At 37.2% G+C, this 21642-nt stretch overlaps 2 protein-coding genes across 8 annotated transcripts in view; one reads left to right on the plus strand and one right to left on the minus strand.

The window, feature by feature from the left end:
• Positions 1-21642, plus strand: part of LOC108141029 (uncharacterized protein CG43427) — a 65813-nt gene that overhangs the window by 26505 nt on the left and 17666 nt on the right. For all 7 annotated transcript variants that reach the window (XR_005977633.1, XR_005977634.1, XM_041709297.1 and 4 more), the window contains exons 4-7: positions 1291-1345; positions 9594-9636; positions 19063-19420; positions 21058-21264. Coding sequence is in view for 5 of the 7 variants with exons in the window: in XM_041709297.1 (XP_041565231.1) it covers positions 19313-19420; positions 21058-21264 (315 nt within the window). In the remaining 2 variants the exon portion in view is untranslated. The remainder of the gene's footprint in view (positions 1-1290; positions 1346-9593; positions 9637-19062; positions 19421-21057; positions 21265-21642) is intronic.
• LOC108141030 lies at positions 10740-12071 on the minus strand. Its single transcript, XM_017264119.1, has 3 exons — positions 11449-12071; positions 11072-11389; positions 10740-11021 (listed from the first exon to the last, which is right to left on the minus strand). The coding sequence occupies exons 1-3, from the start codon at positions 11539-11541 to the stop codon at positions 10857-10859; spliced, it is 576 nt and encodes a 191-aa protein (XP_017119608.1). The 5' UTR covers positions 11542-12071; the 3' UTR covers positions 10740-10856.

Here is a 21642-nt window from a genome sequence, read left to right on the forward strand (position 1 = left end):
AAGGTTTTAATGATCTATACGCGTTGACAGCTGATTGAGGTTTTGTCAATTTTATGCTCCGACATTTTGGCTGATTTCCCTTTGTATTTTATTTTCACATTTCATAATGTTGTAATTTTACGATATCTATGAATGTTTTTGGCCATAGCTTGAAAAGGAAATAAATTGCAAATATTGGTGATGGTTTTACTGTTATGTCATTCAAAATTATGAAAGTTTTTAATTTATTTGCTTTGGCGATAATTTGTAAAGTAGAGCAAACATAAATGAAAAAGCGTGTGACAGTTTGGTTAATGTATTAAGGTTCATAAAGCGCAATTTAATGTAAACTGTTAAGACAGAAGGTGTTCAAAGGGATTTCATCGTGAAAGCATTGCCATAAAATCATCATCTTTCATTTAACTTACTTTCATATACCCAAGTCACAGCATGTTTAACCTTACAAAAATAACCGTAGAATTTTCACATTCACAGCTAAGTGTAAAGACTTTTCAGCGGAATTTTGTCAGCAAAGAAAAGCAAATTTTTTCCCCATGTTGTTAATTAGCTGAACAATGATAGGACCGTATAATCATGTCAGTTAGCCAGTTCAAAATGGAACGGTTAAGTTTCTCGCTTAGTGACGAGGCAATAAAAAATAATAATTTTGAATAATATTAATATCACAATGCTCGCAAGTAGCATTTAAAGTTTTATACACTATTTGTGTTTTGCAAGTTAATGCCAAGATTGAAGGTTTTTATCCTTTGGGTAATTTTATTCCAAAAATGTGATTATTTTGTGTCATTAGCGGTAAATGTTTAGGGGCTTATTCTTAAAAACCTTCTGCTGAACTTTGGCCAAATACAGAAAAAAATCAAATTTTTTCCACAGTCTATTTGCAGGTGTAAAACTATAACTTTATAACCACTTTCGCCTGCAATACCTTAGATTTTTTTATTATTTAGAAAAATATAAAAACAAATTTGAGAAGAAACTTTAAGAATAATTTTGTTTGTTCCTTTTCTGCCAGAGAGCATACAAAATTTAATTAGGTTAGATAGACACTCAGTTTTAAAATTGACATTAGTTTTAACAGCAATGCGTTTCACATAACGGATACCTATGAATACCTAAAAAATAAACTTCGTTACTTCGATTAGTACATATCAATTTAAGCATTTACTATTATTTATATTTTTAATCTTAATCCTTTTCATAAAACTGTTTATAGTATTGTAGCCTTAATGAATATTTCTTAAATACATGTGATTAAAATGTATATATTAATTCAAATGTTTCTGTTTGCAGATCCCAACGAATAACACTTCGACCAATATCCCACTCAGTCAAGGAATTTCAAAAGGTGAGTTGGCTTGGCTGTAAATAAAATAAACAAAGTCTCCGACATCCACTCAATCGCGCAAAAATTTTAGCCAAGGGTCGTTAATCAAAAGGCATCAAAATAAAACGCACAGTTTGCCGTCTCACACGGCGCATTGCATCATTAACGTTGAATCAGCAGCTATGGGATACTAGATGTATACTATACGGGCGCATGCATACCTGCCAGATACAGATACTTATAGATCACAGAGTCAGCTCAGTGAGTGCACCAAGTGAAACAGCGTCAAATTGCATTTAAATTGAATGAAATTAATTTGACATGCAAGCTCTGTTGAGTTGCCGCCTGAACTCAACTCGAGTCTTGTCTGCTTTCAACAAAGCGTTATAGTTACATATGTACGGATACGCACACACTATGGGTATCGAAAGATACCAGCTACAAGATACAAGATACACAAATTGCAACCAGATAAAAGGCAGTGCACATGTCGGACGAAATCAAAATGACAGCCAGCCCATACAGAGAGAATCCTTTAAAGGGGCAAAAAATATAGAGAGCTGGCAGAAAAAACAGGCGTGCAGAAATAGGTGGATTCTAAACGCATCCACCAGATACAATAGCCTTGGGCACAGGAACAGTTCAGTGTGTGGGGTTGCCTGCTCTCTGCTTTCTTTTATAAATAACTTTGAAAATGATCTATGCCCAGCTGCCGGGCTCCCCCGTACTTCAACCCAACTTCGGTTCCTGCTGAAATATTTTCATCAATGCTTACACAGAGACAAACTCCTAATCTATAAACTATAAATATAATAATGCGGAGTGATTTGGTTTTAACTTTACTTTCCGTATGAAGTGAAAAAAAGGGCACTTTGGTTCGCAAATTCTGAAAGATTCGACTCGGTTATTTATCCTGATTAAGAATATATATACTTTATAGGATCGGAAACGCAAACAACGAAGGTATATTTTATTTTCATTTATTATTCCAACTGTTTGTAAGGAAGCTTTATAATTCAAGTAGTTCCGACTAATTCACTATACTACCCGCAATGGAAAAAAGCTTTATGAAAGTTTTATCAAAATATCCTCAAAACTGAGAGACAAATTACGTAGATACGGATGAAATGACAAAGGAACAAAGGGTCATTGCTAGATCGCCTGTCATGGTCATGATAATCTAATTTATTGATATATATAATTTTTATAGTGCCGGAAGTATTTCCTTCATCGCGCTGAAAACTTTTGTCTGAAATTTCCTTGGCAAAAGTACAAAAATAAAGAACAACGTCAAAAGCAAATTCTGCAAAAAACGAAGTATCGATTATGATACCATCCAGATGCTGTCTTCTAATATCATTGGTATCTTAAAAGTAATACCAAGCATATGATCAACTTTTTTCTTTGTGTAAATCAGTTTAAATCTGCACATGGTGTTGGCGTAGGCGTTGTTCAGATTTTGCATTTCGGTTTCCTTCATTTATAACACTTTGCTGCCAGCATTTTTTCCGTTAGTTTTTTGTAATTTCTTGCATATTGTCAGTGGCTTAACATATGCCAGATATGTATCTGAAGCGTCTAGCAATGACTTTAGCAGGCAGCTAAATGTATGATTGCCTTATTCGTTGTCATCTCTGGTCCCCCCGATCGCTTTGATTTCTTTTGCAGTGTGGGATTGTCTGATAGAACGATTTCGATTGCCTCCAAGGTTAGTCTCACAATGAAATATGGATTGTTTAGTTTTTTGACTTCGGAGTTTTTGATTAAGTGGGCAATGATCAATTGGTTTTGTTTTTTGTCTATGTGTGAAGATTATTTGTATGCCTACAACCGATGAAATTTGTGTTACCTATTCATTTAAAGAAGATCAATTAAACCAAAGGAATTATATATGTATTTTGTTTGTAAGTAATGTAAAGGAATTCAATAGAAGTTGTAATCATTTTTGTAGAAAAAGACTACAACAAAAACAGTGGCTAAGACTTTTTCTCTAGGCATGCCCATGTCGTTGAAAATCGAACAAATTGTATTTAGGATAGAATATTTTATTAAGCCGACAATAGCGTATTACACATAACATCCTACATAATACCCGAAAATTTGATTACCATACACAGTCGGCCTTTTTCGGCAATTTTCTTGAATTGTTTATCAATTGGCCAACCACCAACAATTAGCCCATAAGTACCCATATTAGACACACATTCCTTTGGAATTCTTTTGGGCTGGGCAATTTTGTGGGTGGCCGTTAAAAACCACACCCAAAATTTAACTGAACTTATTTGGCCATCGAAGCTGGCATTCTAAAACAAATTTATTTCGAATTTATTTGAGTGGCTTTGTGATTTTTTGGTTTATTTGGATAAATCATTTGGGCATACAAATTACAATCCTCACTGCACATTACCTAAGTAAAATTATTTTACATCGACCGACGACGTTTAATTAACCATGAAGCCCGGCAATCGAAGGCGAAGCTTAACCACAAAACTGACATTAACTAAAAAAAAAGTATTAAGCCAGAGCCCGTCACCTGTCGGCCATATACGATTTCAACGTTGGTAAATTATTTCGCATATTCGCAGCTGAGAACAGAAAAGCACAGCGAACTCGTGAGACGTGAGAGGGCGCGGCAGAGCCTCTAAGCCAACTCGGCATTCGCAAATACGTACGAGTATCTCTGCAGCTTTGAATCTGTAATTCTCCCCCGCCCCAAACTTTGGCGCAATTCAAAACGCGTAATTGTTACACCCTGATTACGCGACCGCAGCGAACCACAAATTAAAAAGTAACACGAAAAGAAAAAAAAATGTTTACACAGGAAATATTGTTTCCAAAAAAAATGTTTTGTTAAGTTAAAACCAATGAGAGGTGTCGAAAAAAATAAATACAATCTTATGAAACAAAAAAAAAAACAAATAAAGGAAGTATGAAAAAAATGTCCCATGGTTTGGCATGGTTGAGTTGCCCAAATATAAAAATCATTCCATGCACTTAAATAACAGTATATAAGTTGTATTATTCTTTTTCTGCAAATTCAGAATCCAAATCGAGTTTATGAGATCTTAGTCTGCGACGGGCAAGTTGGTTCCAGAAAAAAAATGAACTCCAGATACAATACAATCTAACTCGATTGTTCGCATGCAGTCCACCCCACTTCTCCCACCGGTAGATGGCGCTCTGTCGACAATTACTGCAAAGTTTCAGGTCGTAGTGCGTGTGAATAAAGGGGTGTGGAGGTTTCAAGCGAAGGAAAGGGCATCAAAGCAGCCAAGTTAGACTTTCATGCTTCGTTGGGTCGCCCAAGGTATGAGAGCAAAAGTATTTTGCATGCCATTCGAGGAACCTTTGAGTTGCAGTAAACTGAAGTAATAATGGGATGGATGAGAAAAAATGTAGTGGGAAGTTAAAACAGTGTAATTCTTAGTTTTATTTACAAATATGACTTTTCCCTATGAAAAATTTAAGAAGTATTTGGGCCTACGTCTCGTAACCCACAGTATACATTAGTAACTTAAATTTGTCATTAAATTTGTTTGTTTTTTTGCTTTAAATGTGTGGGATATAGCTGCAAACACATCGAATGTGAGAGCATTGATTTTTTTAAAAGTGTCTTATTTTCAACCAAAACACAATTATAACTTTAAAATAAAATTAAACTGTCAACATTTCTTTTTTCTAAGATCAAGATTTCTGAACAACTAAAACAGTGCGCATTTTATAGAAAATATATAAAAGTGTCTAAGGAACTTACCATAGATGTTGGAAAAGTTATCAATATTGTCATCAATGTTTACCACTTTTCAGATATATGTTTATATATAATTTACATATACGACAAGTAGATACTAAATTAATTAAGTAAACAAATTGAAATGGGTAGTGTTCTTAGAATGCTTAAAGCAAAAATGTGTTTCCTTGAGCAAGACGAATTTAATTATTTTTCGGATTCATTAATTTCAAATTTTATAGCAGCTTTTATAGTTAAGCTGATATAGTCAACTTCTGACTGTTAGTATAAACACATACAATACAAATTTGTTTATTATAGAAAATTTATGTGGCAGCATTTTTACTATAGTATTAAAAAATGAAATCTTTTTATCTGTTCAAACACAACCTTTTGCTTCCTAAATTTGAGTGCACCCTACCAGTTTTACATTCACCTAAGCACTGATCTGTAATAAACAATTCCTTATCGATTTCGATCGCAAGTGAAAAGACAGCAATAAACCGGCATATATCGATCGCCCCACTAAACGCAAAAGCGAAACAAAATTGTTCCACTTCAGTTGACTAACACAACAACGAAAATAAAGACTGAGCGAACACAAAAACAAGAATTAGAGATCAACAACAGCACAAAAGTAGTTTAGAGGAAAATTAATTTTGCACGATCATTGTGCTGATTCTACTCATTGAACTCTATTTGTAATTGTGAGTGTGCTGTATCTGTGTACCGATGTTTGTGTAAAAGGGGGAGACGCTGAACTTTGAATGCGAATGAAATGGAAACTAAGTATTGATTGCAATTGAAAAACTGGAACTGGGGGAAGTGGCCGTGCAAATTGAGAAAACTAGCTTGAATTATAGGCAATACGGCATCGCCGTTTCGCAGAGGATATCACTCGCAATTACAAAAATCGGCAGTTAGCAGTAAGCAAATGTGTTCAGACTGTGATGCATTTTCTTTTTTTTTTTTTGTTACCCATAAGTTTTTTTGTTTGTGCTTGAATATAAACAGTTCATACACGAATTCTTGTTTATACTCATTGGTCTTAAGAAATGTTTATGTAAACACTTCGCACTTTTATAACCTTGCAGAGGTCATTATTATTTCAGTCAAAAGTTTGCAGCGCAGTGAAGGAAACATTTTCTACCCTATGAGGTTTATATGTTCTTGATCAGCTTCCGTCCCTCCGCCCTTTTCTACGCAATCTACATAGATGCAACTTTCAATAAATACCTTCTTTTATCGAAAATATTTTCGGCTTGTTTTTTTTTTTTTTATTAGTTAATTATTGCAATTGATTTTGCAACAGAGAGTACTCAAAATTATACTGCAAAGCAATCATCAGAAAACAGAAAAAAGCATTACAGTGTACTAAAATCTTTACAAAATGTGGTATTAAAATTGGAATTCCTATTTAAAAGTTTTGCAACAACCATATGTATTTCACGACTTAATTACTATTAAACGTTAAGTTGAAGTTTATCTGCTTAATTGACGAAATTGACTTTAAATTAGAAATAATTGCCTTAAATTTGAGCCTAGAACTAATTTTAAGGCAATGATTTCCTAGGGAGTTGTTTTATTGCCCAACTTTGTAAATCCTAAATTTGTAAAGCGTTGAAATCACAACTTTCTGGCGAATTCATTGACCCAAACGCGGGCTGAACCTCCGACCAAGTTCAAGTGCCCCGACACTCACTAGCGGAGAGCCATGACCACATGGACATGACAACATCTGCTCGGTCTGGCAGCCAGCAATCAAGCTGGGGATGCGGTCACATTGAAGTTATGCCGGCCGGCCGCGAAGGGAGCACCTGAAATCAAGTCTGCTTAGTCATCGAACTTGGCCTAATGCAAAACACAGGCAGCCGACTGCCGACTTGAGGATGACTCAGCCTCGGACTGGCAAAAAAAAGCCAAGCAAAACAAAAAGAAAGAAGGAATTGTGCTACCAGTTTAGCCCAAAGAGCCAAGAACAGAAGATCGAACGCTGAGTTGGCGCGATGCTTCTGCTGCTGCTGCTGCTGCTGTCCTACTCCACTTCTCGGTGGATCCGAGATTTAAAAGTGTAGTTGGTTGTCGGCAGTGTGCTGCTGGTTGTTATGCCCAGTCATGGTTTGTCGACTCCGCAACGAACAACCGCCTTCAACTGGAGATGTATCTAATGGATACCTTGCACTGGAAAAAGGTCTTTAGAACGGAGTAGTTATGTGGAATCATTTAAAAAGCTGACAGATTGGTGATCTTTATCTGTACAATACTCAGTTATTGTGGATAACTTTCCAGGGAGATGCAAGCATTTTCGATTCCATAAAATGCATGTTTAAATTTTATATGTTGGGTATATTCCAACGGATATACTTCTGACTATTTAATCTTAATCTTTTATACAAACCGATATTAAACATAACATCTACACAACATCGAATAAGGTAAATGTTTCTCTTAGTGCATGGCCACATTCCTGCCTCAAATACCTCCCGTACGTGTTGCGGTGTACGGCCCTCAATTAGTTATTCATATAACGTGCTAAACAAAAATGTAAAAAACGCAAAATTATGACAAAAGTCACCCCAACTCCGTGGGTTGATTAAGGCCCGCATCCAGTCGCATTGGCTACTTGTGTCTGCGAGGGCGAGCTTATCCTCATCCTCATCTTCGCCATCATCCACATCCTCGCTGGCATCCAACAACACGAACATTGTTTGCCTGTCTGGGCTTTGACAAAACTTTGCATGACATGTTGTCATTATGGTTCCTTACCCTTTTTTTTTTTACTTCCACTGGGCCCACCTCCCCTCTTACATGAGCGGATCCTTTGGAAGACATTGTTTGTCTACTACTTTGGGCTGCGGTGAGCTCTTCGTGTCTGCCAGCAGCCGGATATTCATAGACATTATAGACACTTATCATCGGTTTAGACTTCACGCCTTTTGTCTCAGCCCTAGCGAAGTTTACTTAAGTCCCCTGTTCAGTACCTTATCCCTCCAGAAAGCAAACAGGGCTATTCCAGCATGTTAAAGTTTTTAAAAGAAGCATCCGCTTACCCTCCATTAAATTCCATCAATTTTTTTAAACTTGTATGGAACTTTGGATCCTGGGAAGTTTCAGAATTTGTTATTTATATTAATAAGTAATGCCTCTTTTTTTTTTATAACATCTTCTTTGATGCAACCGAAATAGGTGATTCTCAACTTCATCCAGAGCAACATTATTAGCCATTACCAAGGCTTACGCGTATTTGGGTCACCACTATTCGCCGAGGCCTCCATCAGGAGGTCGGGAATCAGGCCCAATCGCTTACTTTTATGGCACAAAAAGCGCAGTAAACGTTCATAAAATGCAAACTGTGTCAATGGAACACAAAGAGACTTCTTTGTTTATGGTCATGCTGATAACTATATCTGAAACTCTCCAATAAAAATCAAAGCCATATAGTCCATATAGACCAATAAACGTTTACAAAAATCGTTATTGATTTGAGTTGGCAATGCCAAATGAGCATTAAAAGTGTTTGCATAATCATGGAACCCACAACACCTTGCACAACTTGACCACAATGTAGTGTAGTAATAACTAGAAATACGAGAGAACTGCAACAAGTGGTTTGGCATTAAACTTTGACATTTCGCTGTTGCTTTATTTTTAGTTTTGTTAATATTATCGGATTGGTTATGAAATGATGTTGGGCCCACGCCACCGTTGCACACCCAAGAAAGTTCAAGTGTATGACGACACGATGGTGGCTTACTCAGAACCAGCCGAAAAGTATCTGACAGATACATACGTCGGTGGAGCGACTGCATCGCTGCCTTGAATTGCTTGGCTTGCCTAACAAGCGGAAAGCAACAACATAACAGTAAAGTAAATTAAGTAAAACCACACACCAGCAGCAGCAGCAGCAGCAGCAGCAGCAGCCACATCCACATCCAAATCCACAGAGATACAAATGCACTGCGGGCAAAAAGAAAAACCGGACAGAGCCGGGTCTTAGATGAGAGTAAATGTTGGTCTACAGGGTCCAAGAATGGAGAACATACATATCTCTATACACATATATGCTGGGGGAGGGGATAGCTAGCCGCCTCATAACAAAAGTGGCTGACCTCGAGAATTCTCGCTTACGTTAGACGCCAAAGAGATCACTCAAATGTATCTGAATCTAAATCTAAATCAGTAACTGGCCGCTCGTCGGATTCTTGTTTTTCATACCATCGCTTTGGGCTTCTTCCCCTATGTCCATTTCAAATGCCTAAAATTGGTAGCTTGCCTCAGAAGTTGGATATATTCTTTTGGGGCGAGCAGTTGGTTTTGTTTATCTTTCGATTGCGGTTTGCTTGCGGTTGCTTGTGCTGGTATATGACTATCAATAGGAATTTCATTAACGCCTCTTTAGGCACCTTTGAGACCTGGTTTTAAAGGCATTTGTTAAAAAAATCTCAGTAATTTGGCTAGGCGTTCTTAAAACTATTCAATAAACAAGCTTGGGCATTTAAAAATACTAAATATTTATTTGTTCTTTTCTTCTCTTTGCAGATCTTACTCTAAACAGTGACAATAAATAAATTAGACCAAATCGGTAAGCTATGCTCTTTTCAACATGTTATAAAAAGTGTACGGAAATCATTATTACAATCGACCGACATAAAATCAAGTATCTTGAAAAAAATTCACTTGCTATGTTACGTTCATTTTTTTTTTGTTTTGAACAACCGCATATTAGTTCAGTTATGACGAAACCCAAAAGCACAAAATTTATACTTTAATTTCAATACACTTTCGATGGGTGTTTTAATTTCGAGTAGATGTTTGTAGCAAATTGAAGAAATGATTCGGTTAAATATCGCCTAGAATATTTTTCTTAATTTAAGCACTCAATTTAAAAATTATAAACATCAAATTATGATAATCGATTTGTGTTTTCTGTAAGGAGATGATCTGATATTGTATAACTTTGTGGTTATAAGTTTTCAACTTATTGGAAGACATATTAATGGTGTAACAGTCAAACGACTATATTCTATAACTGCGCAATAAACTATCTTCCAAAGTTAGTTTTTCGTTAAAAGACAGCGTATAAAAACATCGGTTTGTTAATATCGCTTCCTTTCTGTACTTTTTTGTCAAAGAAAAAGTGGTGACCGACATCCGGCGCCAAAGGCATTACACAAGTGCTGTGCACTATAAAAACCATGAATAAAATAATTAAAACGGATGTTACGTTATAAAAATAAACACTTTTAACCCAAATAAATAACTTTTTATACTCGTTACTCGCAGAGTAAAATTGAAAATTATGTTACAGATGGAAGGAAGCGTTTCCGAACATATAAATTTCATATATTCTTGATCAGGTTCAATAGCCGAGTCGATCTTGTCATGTCCGTCTGTATGAACGTCGAGATTTCGAGAAAGGGATTTGGGTTTTGGCATGCCGATTCTAGTGTTTTCTAGGCAGCGCAATTTTATTTCAAAACACAGCCACTAAACACCTCTGTCACGGCACTCTAAGACATGTTAGATCCTAGGTGTTGGACTCTGTTTGTGTGATTCACGACGCTCAAACGGACGAAGAGACTGACGGACATGGCTTTATCGACTCGTCTGTTGATCCTGATCATTAATAAAAAATGTTTACAGGATCAGAAACGCTTCCCTCGACCTGCTACTTAAAGTTCAACGAATACAATATAACCCTTTACTTTACTTGTAACGGATGTAAAGATACAAGTTAACTGTGTTATTTTTCTATAACATTTAAATTCAAAATAATTTTTTTATTTGTGAAAAAAACCTATGTTAATTTCTCTTAAGCAGGTCCTCCATATAAGTAAATGTAACGTTTGTATCGAATTGAGGTTTCTTGTCAAAGAACCACTGTAGAGATAACATGTACTCTCCGGATGGAAACGGCAACTTCAATCTATCTGGCCTCAGATAAAAATCCTTCACAGTTTGTAGACCCTGTAATGGTGACATGTAAATTGAGGATTTAAACGCATTTTAATACTTACAACATATGGGCATGTGTGGTTTATATTGGAGAAATCTTGGAACAGACTGAAGACTATGCCTAAAAAGGGATTGTAGTTTTTTCGCATATACCGACAGCCGTCGATATTTGCGTCCAGTAACCAAGGCTTAAATCCGCTTGCCTTTTTAAAAATCTTCGCATGAACCTGTATATCATACGCCGGGTAGAGAACAGTTCCGTTCACGTTGAGGAGGACCCTATCACGACTGATAGCCTTAAGACGACAATAATGGAACACAAACCACGATTGATTGTGACTTTTGCAGACAAAATTTGTAAACTTGAAGACGACTGCATCCTGTAATATGCGAAATATTTTTAATACTTAATTAAAACATTAACTCTACCACAATTTACATTTAAGTCAGAAATGAAGATGAGGACTGCGATGCAGAAAAGACATGTAACTAGCTTAGACAACATTGCACTAAACCAATTCAATTGAAACATAATAATTATATATATTATTTTTATAGGTCCGTAATCGATTTGGTCATTTTGACAGTTATCAATGTGATTATTTTTCAATTACAAAACATAATTTAGCAGGAAACAGAAAATAAGTCAATTATTATTTAGTTGGAATGCCAACAAAAAATGAAACCAAATTGGTATGCCTAAACCTAAATAACGTGAACTAAAACTACAATTACACAAGTTGGTAGTCTGGAAGCATTCTAAGCAACACAACTATTTGATTACTGGGAAAAGTATAATAATAATAATATAAATTTTCATAAATTATTACTTTTACTGTAGCTTTGTTCGGGGACAATATAAAACACCAGAACTAAAGCTAATACGTTTAATCCGGTGCCCATGGTTTCGAGATCACTTATTAAATGGTCATTCTAAAAGAAATCACCCATCAGCTTTTGATTTGGTACCTTTACTATTTCGTATTCATTACCGGTCGAAAATTAAGTCACTATTTAAATATTGAGCTAATTATACTATTTCTATTAGGTTAAAATAGTGTAATTTATTCTGTTTATACACCCAAAGTAAAATAAATTACCTAAAAAGTGAGAAAATTGACTATAATTTTAGGAAAGATGACCTTAAAAGGGCGCAAAGACCATTTATGGCCTTAAGTATAGGAATCCATGATCTAAACATAACACGTCAGACATAGCCTAAAGTTACAGAATAAAAGGTTTATATTTTAGGTTATAGACAAACAAAATTTTTCGGAAAAAATAGAAGCTACTCAAGACCTTAAATTTAGAATTAATGAATCGAATATAAACTGTTTAAATTACTAATCTTGAAATCTTTATTTTAATGTGCTTTGGTTTAACATGGTCTGTTTATCAAAAAGCTTCTGTAGCAGATGCGAATACCCTGGAACAAACCAATTTTTTGATGCATATTTTATTTTTGAGAAATATCATGCCCAGGCAGCGTTAGCTGTTTATATATGGGCTATATCATTGGCTATATATAAAAGAGAAAAAAATCTTGTGGCCCGTTTTAATACAAAATTGCTAGAAATGTTAAATAAAAAATTTTCAAACTATTGCTTTCGAGCAACTATGTTAAGACTTCGTAGTTAGCATTCAATAAAACATATAGCTCTTGTAGCTTAACTAGTTTAAAAACTATAGGTGATTAAGGTTTAGCTTTTTCTAGCTGATTTCCCTTCAACTACGTGTTCGGTCTGTCAATTTCCAAACTAATATTAGAATACGGACTGTTTTTGTTAGAATGGCTGGCAGCAATTAATAGGTGCATTAGACCCCAAAGACCATTTGTATCCTATTGTTTAAGTAGCAAAAATTATGGTTCCAAACAATGGAAATCCGTTGGTTTGTGTTGCATGACCAGCGATGCGCACAAAAATAAAGTTAAGTTTGCTTAAACTCTGCATGTGCTTCGCACATGTGCATCACAGCCGTCGATTGTTTGTAAAATAGGTGGCAGTGCTACTAGCTAATGTTGTAGCCACATTTTCGTTAGTCTTGGGTGTGGAGCCAATGAACATCCAACTTCCAGCTGCCTTGGCTAACGGAGTCTTGCCCCATACAAACGACGACATTAGCCTCAAAACCTTATCAACAATGGAAAAATATACCTACGCATGCGTCAATTTGTTTTGCTTAAAAAAAAAACAAAAGTTGCAGGCGAATAATGAATGGAAAAAGCTTAGGCTCTGGTCAAGATTTTTACATTTATATAATATTATTTGAATTTAACCATAGTTATGTTTAAATCCAATTTTATTTTGCCGAACACATTACTGCCAAAGTAAAAATGTATACGTGTTCTGCGGGGTATCACTAAACTCTGTGGAATGATGTGTTGCGTTCTTTGTTAAAGAATATCATAATATTTGAACAGGATCGGAAGTGCTATGTTTTCCCCTGAAACATTCTTCTGAACAAACATCATGTACATTTTTTATAATGCTTAATACGTTAAGCAACTTGGTGAAAAAGTGCCCAACAGACTAACCAAATTGTGTTATTTTAAATGAAATCCATTTCGGCTTCTCCCTTCGGTGTATCGAATTAAACATTCTGTCACGCCTTGAAACAAGCTCGGTTTATAAAGCCAAACTGCTATCCATGTATGAAATTTTAATTTCAGCCACAGAACGTTCTTGGCAACCTTTTTTTCTGGGGCGTGTCTCGTGACTGTGGGGCTCTGACTTTTGGTAGGTGTGTACGAATGTAAATTTTTAACTTGTAACTCATTATTAACGCAAAAAAATAATTTCGAACGTACTGTTTGTGGCGGAACGCAAAATGGGTCAGGCAAATAAACAGTAAGCGATATTATTTATTAATGAAGAAATGTTACTGTCTGATACTGGAACTTATTTTCTGAGCGTTTAAGAGCAGATTAACCAAGCGCAGTTGAGAGGTTAATTTCTGTTCGCTCGAAATGTGAAAAAAAGGCTCAATAAAACACAGATGGCAACACAATTGGGTAGCAATTGCAGGCTGCAAACAACAGTTGGCTTAAAATGCAACGTATCTAAGCGATACAGATTCAAATGCTCCGAAATTGAAATCAAATTGCCGCCATAATGCAAATGCTGCAGTTTGTACATTGTTTGGGTTTCCTTTCATTTGCTTGTTTTTGTATCCAATTTTCCTGTTGATTTGGCAATTTTCTGCCCCCGGATAGAGATAGCAATAGCTGCTACTGCTGCTGCTGCTGCTGCACACAGAGATGGAAACATGCATGTCACAGGCAAAGAGTTACAAATTGCAACTCAGTGCCAAAAGAATGTGCCATGTGATAAGTCAATAACTATTATTAACACAAACTGACGCTGCCGCGCAGTAACTCACAGATTCAAATGGCGTTCCGAGATACAGATAGTGATCTACTCGTACGATTTCAATTGCCGATTGCCTGATTGTATCTCCGCGGAGCGAAAGTGCATTTCGGCCTTATCGATATTGAAATGTTAATGAACTGAAAATTTTGCGTGTCGAATTGTCGAACAGTTCGCGTTGGGCATGTTTTCAAGATCTATGCTCAGATCGCGGCAGCGTGATAATTGCCCAGCTATGTATGTTTAACGTACTAACATACCAAGATTGCCATTGCTGCGATTGGAAAGGCAACAGCGACAGACAAAGACCACTGCTGAAAACCCATTCGAGACTTCACTTCACACTTCACTTTCCATTTTGTTGTTTTCTGGCCACGCTTGAAAAATATTTCAATTAATGCAATCGAAAAATGAGTGGGCCAAATAAGATATAGCAGTCGTGGCTACAACAAAAAGGGTATGCATTTTGTACATTTCAATCGGTTTATCACGGAATCTATAGCAACATTTGTATGCTTGTATTTCCTTTTGTCTGTGATCTTCATTTTCAATGTTGCGCCAAAAATATCTAATGATTTGCACACAATGCACTTGAAAAGAGTTTCTATTCACTTTGGTCTTGAATTCTTTTGAAATCGGTATAATAACAAAATAATATAAAATTTCTGAAATTTTAAGAAAATGGAATATAGTTAAATTATTAATAAACTAGACTTTCCGCATCCTTTTCCAGTCACTGGCACTTAACCATAGTTCAAACACCCTTGATTGGCATCTATTAACCCCTCGATCATTGCACAACACTGGGCAAGTGAAATCGACAACCGGAGTGCCCGAGGCAGACGTGTACATATGCTTTGGCATGGCATGTCACCCAATGCGCCTGATATCTTGCGGATACATGTAACACGAAGAAAAAAGCATTCATTGAAGCGCATGGCATGGCCGTCGTCTCGATTTATGAGCCAACCCACGACTTAAGCTGTTATGGGGAGGGGGTGGTGGTGCTGTGAAGTAGGAGGTGGGAGGTGGAAGGTGCTTCGGTGGGTTGGTCTCGGTGAGTGATGGCTGCACATCAGCGCCCACAAAGCAAACGGCGACACTTTCAATTGCACGGCTTAAACTCGGACTCGGACTTAGATTCGGGTTCGGACTACAGACTGCAGAGCGGAGACTGGAAGTTGCACAGTGAAAAAGACATTACCCAATATTTGGTTTAACATTCAGATATCGTATTCAAATAATGTTTAACAACTACAATTTTGTTTATCATGGTTGCCGAATAAAATTTGATTGTTTAGTAACACCCTTTTAGAATACCATTTTGAAAAACCGAATTCTCTACCACTTCAGTAATATTTCTTCCAGTGTTGTCGCACTTTCTCGGTGTCGCGCTTTGATTTGTTTTCCATGGGTTTTCTTGCTTTATTTTTATGGCTTCTTTTGGCGCAACAATTTGAATGTCATTAGTGTCAGTGGCCGGCAGCTAACGGAGCTTGACTTGACACCATCTCGTCTCCACCACCCCTGCACCCTGCACCCTGCACCCTGCACGATGATTTTCCAACGCCGATTTTTCATTTTCACACTATTGGAGGCCGTGGCGAAAGGCCGCGTTTGGCTGAAATACAATTTTAATTTAAAGTCACGTTGAACATTAATTACAATGCCGCTTTCCAGCTGGTCAACTCTTCGAGCTGCTCCACTTTTGTCTTCGTTACCGAATCGCGGTTACTCGAAAGTGTCGCCGGCTTTATTTAATGTGCTCGGACCGCTCAGCAGATCATTAGCGAGGCCCCTGCTTTTTAAGCATCATCTTAGTTGAGTACTACGGTTATTATTTGTTTTCCCCCCGAGGAAAACACAAACCCAGTCATTGTTCTGGGGCATAGTGCTCCATAATCTTGATTTCACTTGCCCGATAAGGTAATACGTTTGCCCCTCTTCAGATTGAAGTCCCTGATAAATATTTAATTAGATATTTTGCTGTTACAGAACGGTCTGGTTATTGTTTGTCCGTCGTCTTCTAAGTGCAAACATACAATGATCGTCTTCTATGAACACGGAGCTCTGTTTGCATTCGTATTAGGCGATGGTAAACAATGAGCGAGAAAGTTTCTAGTAGTGATTGAGTGGCTGGGATTATGGTGATTCAGAATAAATCAAATAAAGAAGGGGAGATAGGGATGGATGTATTTCAAGGGAGACATCAATTATCATTTTGTATTTTTCCGTTTAGTGACTTTTCATAACTTTTTCTTATATTGTGAATTTTCAATATTGAAAAGTTTGGCTGCCTGTTTTATAAGTGGCTAATCTACAAGCAGAGGCCCTGCCCTTGTTTGCCGCAAACACAACTCGGTTTGTATCGGAGTCTTGGGGCTTTTCTTTGATGTTGCCAATCGCCGCTTTGAAGCGGCTCTAACTGTTGCTGCTAATTAGCTAAAACACAGACCCCAAGCCAACAGCAAAGACAATTGAGTGGCATTTACGCGGCTCGTTCTGCTGCAGAAGAATTCCCCTTCCCCATAAACATATCCCACTCTCTTTCACTTCTCGACATCGTCAACGTCATCCGAGTCGCCATTATTATTAATTCAGCGCTCCGACTCATACGAAAACATCTTGATACAATTTCCAACTGAGGGCCGACAAAAAGACGCCGCTTTGGCTTAGAGTCTCGATTGGCGCCATTAAGATAAGATTTGACGTTGATCTTTTCCTAACCATTTATATCTAATTATCATTTCGTTCGCTTAATTATTATTTTTAATTCGTCGACAATGGGCAAGCAAACCAGCACTTGGGAAAGTTGGCAAGTTTCTTATGTAAAAGATAAATCCCCAGGTTTGCCTTTAAGTTAAATTGCAATCTTCTGCTGACGTTAGGATGGCCATTAAAGTTGAGTTAGTGGCTTGTTGTCACCTTTTATAGTTGCCGCTGTAAGGCTAAATAAAACAAAACTGAAAGGGACACTATAGTTTTGCCCTTTCTTACAAAATAGGTTGCCCACAATAAAAATTAACAACATCGTTAAAAACAGGACGAAGTCTTTAGACCACTATAACCATGGTTGGATCTATTAAATTTTTTGTGTGTTTCGGTAGTCCAAGTTTATACCTTTACCTTTGCAGGTTAAATATTTATAAAAGGAAAAGGTTCTTTCACTGCACTGCATTCTAAATAACATTAAAATATTCTCTGCAAAGGAATTATAATGCAATTTTTTATTTTTAAAGAACTGCTTACCTGCGTACAACTATTTTATTAATATATTAATGAACAAAAAGTCCCTAAAAAGCTTAACAATTTTGTTCTGTGTACAGCAACTGCAGTTGCATTAAGTTAAAACCTCAGTCCGCCGTTAATTACTACAATTTGAAAGTTTTACTTTAAATTTTGTTGGCTTTTCCTTGCTGTTGTGTATTACATGTGCGGCTGGTGCTTTCTGCATTTTATATGCAAATTAGCATTCAGAAACATCAGCACTGAATGCTTAACATCACCATCAGCGCATGTTGATTAGCCTCGTGCCATTGGATAGACTCTTCTCGAGTCTCGAGTCTTCTGTCTTCTGTCTTGAGTCCTCTATCTCAAGTGCCTGTCTTCTCCACTTACTATATGTGCTGATCAAATTTGGCATGCAAGTGTGCGAAAGAGAGAAGATCAGTAATCATGATCATTGGGGCAATTCAAGCAAATCAAGAATTCTCTGACAAACCGGTGATAATCTAAGTTGATGGCAGAATCTTTAGAAACACATTCCACCTAATGGATGGGTTATAAAGAGCACAAAGAACCCCCTAACGATCAGTTTCAGTTTCGATTTGCTTGCTTTCCATAATACAGGAAGCCACGGGCGAAGCTAATACTCATCAGCTGTCATATTAACCCAGTAATTATGATCGATGCAGGTCCAGTCACTCCTCCCCCCGATGGCAAAAGCCCGCTTTTCTCGCAACCTTTTGAACCCACTTTCTAGGAAAAACTCGAAACATGCTGGGATGCATTCATAAAAATTAATAAACAAGCTCGATTACAAGGCGGGGAACAACAGTAGAATACCTAATAGTTATTAATTAGTAGGAGGGAATGAAAAGCGTAGCAAAACGATCAAAAAATACCGGGTCACATGCAGTGGATGGGAGGGCAGGAAAAATAAAGAAAAACAAAGCCACACAAGCTCCGTAGGCCGACAGATGGATGACGAACGATGCGGATGACTACGTGGATGGGCTGGCTGGCTGGTGGATGTGAGACGATGACGCTGATGACTGTGGCAGAAGTTTATAAGATTGACCCGCATACCAGCGTGTGGGTCCCAGGCCAGTGCGGCATCCACTCAGACGGTGGGAGGGAGGAAGGGAGGGAGGGGGAAACAATTGCACAATTAGATAAAGCATCTTATGGATGCACTTTGATGAATGTTAATTGAACTCCACACCGTACTTTTCGAGCATTGTTCAGCTGTCGTCGGCAGTTGAGGAAATGCCTGCGAGTTTTTCTGCAGATCCTTCACGGATGCAGTGGCAGAAACTAGCTCATCAAATGACGACACCTGCCCACTCAACTTTGTAGCTCTAGCATGGGGTTAATGGTTGCTGGATGAGGCCAGCGTCCAAATTCCGACACCATGCTCATAATATGCGATTTATACTCAATAAGGTGTATCTTTTATATTTCAGCTAATGAAATCGGACACCTCCAAAGACCCCGCCGCCCGATGTGCGTGGGTGGTGGCGCATCGCTTTTGAATCGAATTCGGAGCCACAGACATGTTGAGCCATTGACCAAAGGCCAAGAAACCTGCGTAGGAGTTGGCTGCCATGTGAGCAGAGCTCAGTCGGCACACAGAAAACACAACGAAGAGCTAAATTACAGACAAAAGTAGACGACAGTTATCCAGAGCCGGGTTACAGTAGCACCACGCTCCAAATGGAGGCCACCGAACAGGACGTCATGCTGGAAGGCAGCGAGGACCTTATGACCACATCAGCCTCGTCCACAAATGGCGGGGACACAAATGGTTGCGGCAAAAAATTGGTGAGTTTATTTTACTTTTTATAACCTTATACCTTATTTAAAAGTAAGTAGAGTGCAGTCAAGGGCAAACAAATTTTACCCTTTTAACAAAACAAACAGAAAGTAATAACATGTTTAGAAAAAAAGTGGAGTTGAGAGTGCACTTTTAAAATATGTAGCTACGATTATTATTTTAGTTTAAATATTCTCAGTCTGGGAGTCGGTCCGCGCTAAACTTCATAATTTTGTTAAGCACAATTAACTAAATAAACAATATTTCGTTTTTCCTTTTAACATTCGGTTTTCTTTTGCTTTCACATTTTTTCAACAAGAAAAAGTAGTGGGTATCCTTGCTTCTCTCGTTTCAACATCCTACCTGTAATTTGAACCCTACTATGGTATGTTGACGGAAGTATTTGCGGGCAATGAGCGATTTATGGATGGCCATGCACCGCTTGACTTTTCGCATGCTCCGTATAGGCCTTTTACGAATACTGCGCAACTACATGCGAGTGGGTGGGTCAAAGCAATTGAAACACTTCTGAAAACCACAAATACCTTTGCCAGCTGCTAAAAGTAAAAGCTTGCCATAAGAAAGCTAAAAGTAGTAAAGGCAACGAAAAACATAAAATATTTAATGGGTTTGTTTAAGGCGGATAGAAAAAAATATTCAACTTAAATAAACGTCAAAAAAAAGTTTAGTTGATAATAAATTTGTAACTTAACTTTTAAAAAACTTCCTCTTAAAATTAAGAAAAAAAATACCGATTGTCCGATCAACTGATTTTGCTGTTGTTTTTTGGCCCAAGATCCATTGTTTAACTAAATATTTGTATTGGTTTCATGAAAAAAACGAACAAACGTTAACTTTGTTGTTGTTAAAAAAAATAATTAAAAAAAATTTAACTTTTCTGTTTTTAATTTTTATTATAAGTTCTTTTGGTAATAATACTAATTTGGTAGTTCAGATTTACGATTTTAATACAATTAAAGTTGCAAAATGATATCATATAGCTGTCATTGGAACGATCGAAAAATTGAGCTGAAAATCAACATATACGCATTTAAATCGAAATCTATGTGTTTTTAAGAATATTTTTACAAAAGCTGCTAGGGTATATAAACTTTGGCTTGCCGCGGCTTTCTTTTTTTCTTGTTTACATTTGTAAAACTTTTTTTAATTTTTAAAGTTTTGATATCTTATTTAATGATTTTTTTTTGGTTTTATTTACCGAACTCTTCGAAAGGAATCAGAGCTTATATAAGCTTTCTAAAAGGTGTAAATAAATCAGAAAACCCAATCACTTAAGGACTCAAGGTTCTCTCCTTGACCTGTAATATTAACCAATCAGAATTTCCATATAAGCCGCTGAATATTTTATGCAATTAAGAAACGCTCAAGCCTGCCTGCTTAATAAGCGAAATACTTAATGGGATTTAAGAGCAAAAATACAGGCTTACAGACATAACTGCCCACACGTATCTACAGAGGCAGTATCAATGACTCCACGCCCTGGACATCTGTCCGCTGACACTAGCATTTGACTCTCGATCTTGGCCCTTGCCTCTGCCCCCGCAGCCTCCAACCAACTTCATTCGATTGAAAGCAATTCATGCTAATTAGAAATTGCATTCGCTGCATTTATTGTTAATTGCAGACCGTGACCTCGCCGGATCCCACATCGTACGTGACCAAGCAGCGAGTGACGCGGCCCACGCCGCCGGCTCCTTCGAAGAATCCGATGCAGTTCGTCCAGATCAAGCCCTGCAACCTATACCAGACCGCGCAGGAGCAGCTGAAGAAGGCCGAGGAGGTCAAGAAGCTGAAGGAGGTGAAGAAGGAAGAGCCCGAGGAGTGGCAGAACGTAAGTCCATGTCATATATCACACCGATCCGCGTAAGTCAGCGACTCGATCAGAAAGTCGTGACAAGTTTCTAAATCGCTGCGTAGGTGATTTGATATACCTTCGAAGAGGTAGTTAAAATGCCGCTCAGATATTTTTCAATCAAATCTAGTTTAAAATTTTAAATACCATCAAATTCCTGAAATAATAATGTATTAAGACAAACAGGGAACATCTTAAAAGCAAAGCAAAAAAGAATTTAAACTATTGAGTATGAAAATGTTCTCAATAAGATGAGTATTAGAATAGTATTACGAAAGTATTAAATACAACTAGGTGGTTTAAAAATAAGGCCTTAGACTACAGTTTTAGACTATTTGGTAAACAAATTAAACAAAC

The sequence above is a fragment of the Drosophila elegans genome, unplaced genomic scaffold (assembly GCF_018152505.1).
Source record: "Drosophila elegans isolate 14027-0461.03 unplaced genomic scaffold, ASM1815250v1 contig_476, whole genome shotgun sequence".
NCBI classification, from domain to species: Eukaryota; Metazoa; Arthropoda; class Insecta; order Diptera; family Drosophilidae; genus Drosophila; species Drosophila elegans.

Bases quoted from the DNA above. Each gene is read 5' to 3' on its own strand.
- LOC108141030 (XM_017264119.1), bottom strand. From the start codon at position 11,541: ATGTTTCAATTGAATTGGTTTAGTGCAATGTTGTCTAAGCTAGTTACA. The intron at 11,390-11,448 runs GTAAATTGTGGT...CGCATATTACAG, and splicing joins TCTTCATTTCTGACTTAAAT to GATGCAGTCGTCTTCAAGTT. The intron at 11,022-11,071 runs GTAAGTATTAAA...TCACCATTACAG, and splicing joins ACCACACATGCCCATATGTT to GGTCTACAAACTGTGAAGGA.